Below are 5,018 nucleotides of genomic sequence, written 5' to 3' on the forward strand. Positions count from 1 at the left end.
TTTTAAGCCGACAAGTGTCATGGGTGTATAAAATTATTTTAAACAAACAAGATGAAGAAACTTACACCTTGAAGCAAAACCCATTATTTTAAACAGTCATTTTACAAAACCCATCAGACCGTGTTTCATTCCTCATATTGAATACCCATCAGATCTACAATGGTGAGCAGCGACGGGGGAGATGGTAACAGAGTGATAAGAGATTTGTTGTTGTTAGTGACCATGAAGATGCTTGACCGGAGAGGACGGGAAACGATGAAGACTCCGATGATGAAGATTCGGTTAAGAACAAGGTCTATGTGTAAGATAATTAAATTATAAATTACTCGATTAGATGCGGCTATACCCAATTGGTTTTCATTGATTGATGCAATTTTTTTAACTATCATCGCTCCTTTAACATATTAAAATGCACAAAGTGGGGGTAAAGTAACGATAAGATTCGGATTAATGTCTTGTATTTGATTCTTACTTGAGGGTAGAAATACTTTATCTAATATTATTGTCATGATTTGATTTTAACTTTAAAGTTGTGATTGGGTTTTGATTTAGTGACTTGTGTTTAGGTGGTTTTGATTTAGGGTTCCAAAAATTGTTGGTGTGTCTTTGGTTGGGGATGAAAAAAGTTTAGTAAATGAGATTGGAGAGGAACTAATAAAATGTCGAAAATAGTTGTCTCCACGAGTTCCATTTATTCCGACAAGTTCATTTCAAAGAAATGAAGTGTTTAATTTGGTTTTGAATCTGATTCCTTTAAATTAATTTTGTTATGAATTTGTTATGCGTTGGGTAAAAAGATAAAAGATAGTGGGTGAAGAGTAACATAGATGGGGAAGAAAGAGAAAAATAAAAAGGAAAGTAAAAATCTAAACTGACCATTTTGCCCTCACATGCATAGCACATGATAGGATTTGACTGACGGATCTGACGTCTGTTAGTGACTTGGACACTCGGTGAAACAGATGCATATCATAGTGACCCCTCAAGTCAAAAAAATTCTTTTGAACTCCGCTTGTAGTTTTGAACATACCACAGGGACCCCCCGTGTAATTTTGTCTTCAATAAATAATCAAAAGTCGATTATTTGTTTATTAAATCAATACGTGAACAGGACTAGCCCATCCAGTTGACGTTGTTTGAAGTGTAGTGTGGATCAACCTTAAAAATCATCATCATCGCCGAGGAACTCATCCTTAATGAAATCATCATCGAATCGTTCAACCGATTAAATACCCCCATTTACTGTTCGTCTTCAATTGATCAAGATCGATTCTTTGATGTGAAAAACTAGCACAACCCCATTTCCAAAACAACCTAAAATTATGGAAATGTAACTATGTCTATGATCGAGTCATTATCATATGTTGATTGTTATCGAGATTTATGGTGGCACACTTGTTCATAAACCTATGAGGTCTTTGTTTGATTGTAGTGAAATTAGGGCATGGCTTATATACACCAGCGGCAAATCTTCTTTCGAATCGAAGAAATCAGCTTATCAATTGGGGTGTCTCTGATGTTCAATACGTTGGAACGAATGAATCATCAATTACCGAGCCAAATGTTACTTCGTTAATCTAGGTACGTTTCAACTCATCTTATACATCAAATTAGATTTTTTGTTTTTTCCCTTATTATTGATTATCTGGAAGCCATGTGTGATCTCATGAAATTAAATAGAATGTGACCTAGATTTAACTTCATTCTAGCCACTTGTCAATTATTATGTGTTCTTTGTTTTTTACAGATAACTTATTTCGCATATACAAAGCCAACTGTGAATTCTAGATGAATATCTGAAGACATAATATGGTAATTTGTGCCCATATATATGTGAAACAAGGTCAACTTGTGTTAAAGAACACCTTTTATTTAGCAATAAAGCAAATGGGTAAGATATGTTAAGCTTTGCTTTGCAGACATCTATAATCAGGTTCAGGTGCTAACTTCCTTAGTCATTTGATTTGTAAAAATAGATTGACAATAAAGTGTCTATAAACACATTGAGTTGGCGGTAAATTTTGAACTCTAGAACATGGACAATAAGAGTTGGCTTTAAATGTACTGTGAGTATTATTTTCACCTGTGAATATTAAAACTTAATGTTTATATTTTTTAGAATACAATCTTCATGAACAAATTCGAACGAGTATTGACTGAATAATGTTGAGTTTAATATGTTATTTTCTTTTCATTTTGACTTCGTTACAGGTCCAACAATCTAACCTAATTCACAAATACAATTCTGGGTATGGATAACTGACATAAATCTAGGAAAGAGATCAAAATTTATTACTAAACCCTCACCACGACCACTGATACGATATGAAATATATAAAGATTGTGATTATGTTTCTCAAATGTTTGAAGTTCACCATGTATCATGTAATTAAATAAGGATGCACAACTATCAAAGTTGGCTAGCAAAAGTCCAGTATTATGGTTTCAACTATGTTTTATTTGTATTGTATTTTAGATTATAAATTGCTAAATTTATTATCAGTAATTTAACATTGATATTGTAACTAATTCGATTTCTTAACAACCTAACAAATACTATAAAAACTATAATTATTTTGACAATTAAATTTTTCATTCATCTCTATAAAATTCCTGCGAATTCGCGGATCTTAAGCTAGTATATGTTATATAACAAAACAAACACCTAAATATTTAGTAGCTATTAGTCTCATGCCAATAGTAACTATGTACTACTAAGAACTGCAGATGAGTAGGTTAACCATTGATATGGTTGGGCTGCAGAGTCTAAATTTAGTTTCAACCTCATTTTTATGATATTTACTACAAGACATGAGCTAAGTAACGATTGGAGTACTACTTGCAAGTCAATCACTGAAAGAAATCAACCAAACAATAACCTTCTATCGATCTAAACTGCTACGTTACAACGTACATCTTAGTCCATGAACCGAAATGATCTCTTTCAGTTTGAAAAATAAACAAAGAGATATATAAGTGAACACCAAATAATGAGTTAGAATAACAGAGTCAATCATTGCAAATCAAGAACATTAAAATAAGAAACTCCTTAACTCACAATGACCAGACTTTCAGTATTATTGACACCAACATAAATAATCGCAATTGCAATTTTTTTTTTTTTTTTTTTTTTTTGGGTAAAGGGAATTTACCCGGTGAATATATTAAACCTCAAGGAAAGATACAAACGTGCAACACAAGAATAGCAATGGGGTATACCCCAAAACTAAAACGCCAGGCATAAAGCCACAACTAGACACAACAAGCCACAAACATACACACTACAACCTCAAAAAAAAAAAAAAACAACAAACCAAGAAAGAAAGACTTAAGGAATCTTCCACGCATCCTTCATAATCTTTACTTGCTGGGAGTTTTTCCAGTTTAGAGACATCAACTTCAATCTAATAGTAGCAAAGATAACCGTAACTAACTTACCACACGATCTCGACTCCTTTTTAAAGAGCCGAAAATTTCGTTCTTGCCAAATGAAATAGACAGTAGCAGCAAATAGCAACCTGGAAGAGATGCTACCAGCAGTTCTGCAAGCCATATAAGGGGACATAGCACTCACAAAATCTGTCCAAAAGTTGCCTACTACTGGGACCATCATGCATTTCTTAGCAAATAACCAGACTTGCGATGCATATGTGCAGCCAAAAAATAAGTGCTCATGAGAATCGGGTTCAATGTTACAAAGCGGGCACACAACACCATCTGACCCAGATCGCAAGTCCCATCCACGAAGCTTATCTTGAGTTCGAAGGTTTTCCCCCATGAGAAGCTAAACAATAAATGAGTGTCTAGGAATACACTGCGCAAACCAAACTAGGTGAACCCATGGCACTCGGTTCTCCTTTGTACGAACAGACTCCCAAACATTAGACACCGAGAAGTCAACAAGATTACCTGTAGTGTTCCTCCATTTCAGAGTATCTGGACGACCAACCAAAATTGGACATGGAATATGAGTTAGCCCTGGGAACCTCGTAATCCAATCCTCCGGCCATAGCCACCCTGAAGCATTAACAATATCACTAATAGTGGTGTTATGTGACAAGCCAGCTCGAAAAATAATACGGGCAATAAGGACAGTCGATAAGGGGCTGAATTCACACCAATTGTCATGCCACACTGACACAGTATCCATCACCAATTAAGTGAACAAAATTGCTACGAATATTATCTCTTAAACTCAATATTTTACGCCAACTAATACTCGCAGTAGCAACCTCCGCAGCTTCCCAAAAATTCCTACCATTCAAATGATAGGCGTGTATCCACCGCACCCATAAAGACTGCTTATTCGTGAGCAACCGCCAAATCAAAGAGGACATTAAGGCCACATTCCACTCCTTTAACCTCTTAAGACCTAAACCACCTTCATCTTTTGGAAGACACACTCTCGCCCACTTCACTTTTGCTTTCCCTCTTTTCATTTCGCCTTGACACCAAAGAAATCCCCGCATTAAAGCTTCAATCTCTTTAATGATAGCACAAGGGAGCATAAAAACCGACTGCCAGTAAATTTACATTGACGAGATGACCGATATAATTAGCTGGACACGACCTGCAAAAGACAAAAACCTGTTTTAAAGACATAATATCGTTGATGCTTTCCTGTTTCACACTTGTCATGGAGGTGCTTTCGTTGATGCTTAAGCGTAATATCGCAATTGCAATTTAAAGACATAACAAGATGAAACTCCTTAAATCACAATAACCAGACTCTGTATAAAAACATAGTGAGAAAGATAACCATCAGAATGAATGCAGCAACATGAAGATCACTTTTTACAGCCAAAGATTTTTCCATAGGTAATCCGTAGAATCGTCAAATATAGTTCAAAATTATATTATATTATATTATAATATTTCATAAAACAGCCTACTTTTTAAGGAGCTTCTTTTTCTTTGGCCATTATGACCCAAATGGGGCTATTCATTAATTTAAGTGTTGAAATTCCCACTACCACAATGTCTAACAGTTTTCTCTGGTAACAAACTCCAATCCTATA

General features: G+C 35.0%; 1 protein-coding gene across 1 annotated transcript; it reads right to left on the bottom strand.

Moving 5' to 3' along the window:
- Window positions 1–3,328: 3,328 nt before the first annotated feature.
- LOC139895082 (uncharacterized) lies at window positions 3,329–4,816 on the bottom strand. Its single transcript, XM_071878127.1, has 4 exons — window positions 4,760–4,816; window positions 4,220–4,517; window positions 3,869–4,134; window positions 3,329–3,784 (listed from the first exon to the last, which is right to left on the bottom strand). Exons 1-4 carry the CDS (start codon window positions 4,814–4,816, stop codon window positions 3,329–3,331), a joined length of 1,077 nt encoding a protein of 358 aa, XP_071734228.1.
- Window positions 4,817–5,018: the final 202 nt, after the last annotated feature.

This window comes from Rutidosis leptorrhynchoides, chromosome 1, assembly GCF_046630445.1.
Source record: "Rutidosis leptorrhynchoides isolate AG116_Rl617_1_P2 chromosome 1, CSIRO_AGI_Rlap_v1, whole genome shotgun sequence".
In the NCBI taxonomy this organism is placed as follows: Eukaryota; Viridiplantae; Streptophyta; class Magnoliopsida; order Asterales; family Asteraceae; genus Rutidosis; species Rutidosis leptorrhynchoides.

Bases quoted from the DNA above. Each gene is read 5' to 3' on its own strand.
- LOC139895082 (XM_071878127.1), bottom strand. From the start codon at position 4,816: ATGGAAAAATCTTTGGCTGTAAAAAGTGATCTTCATGTTGCTGCATTC. The intron at 4,518-4,759 runs GTTATCTTTCTC...ATTTACTGGCAG, and splicing joins TTGCTGCATTCATTCTGATG to TCGGTTTTTATGCTCCCTTG. The intron at 4,135-4,219 runs GTATTAGTTGGC...ATACTGTGTCAG, and splicing joins TGCGGAGGTTGCTACTGCGA to TGTGGCATGACAATTGGTGT.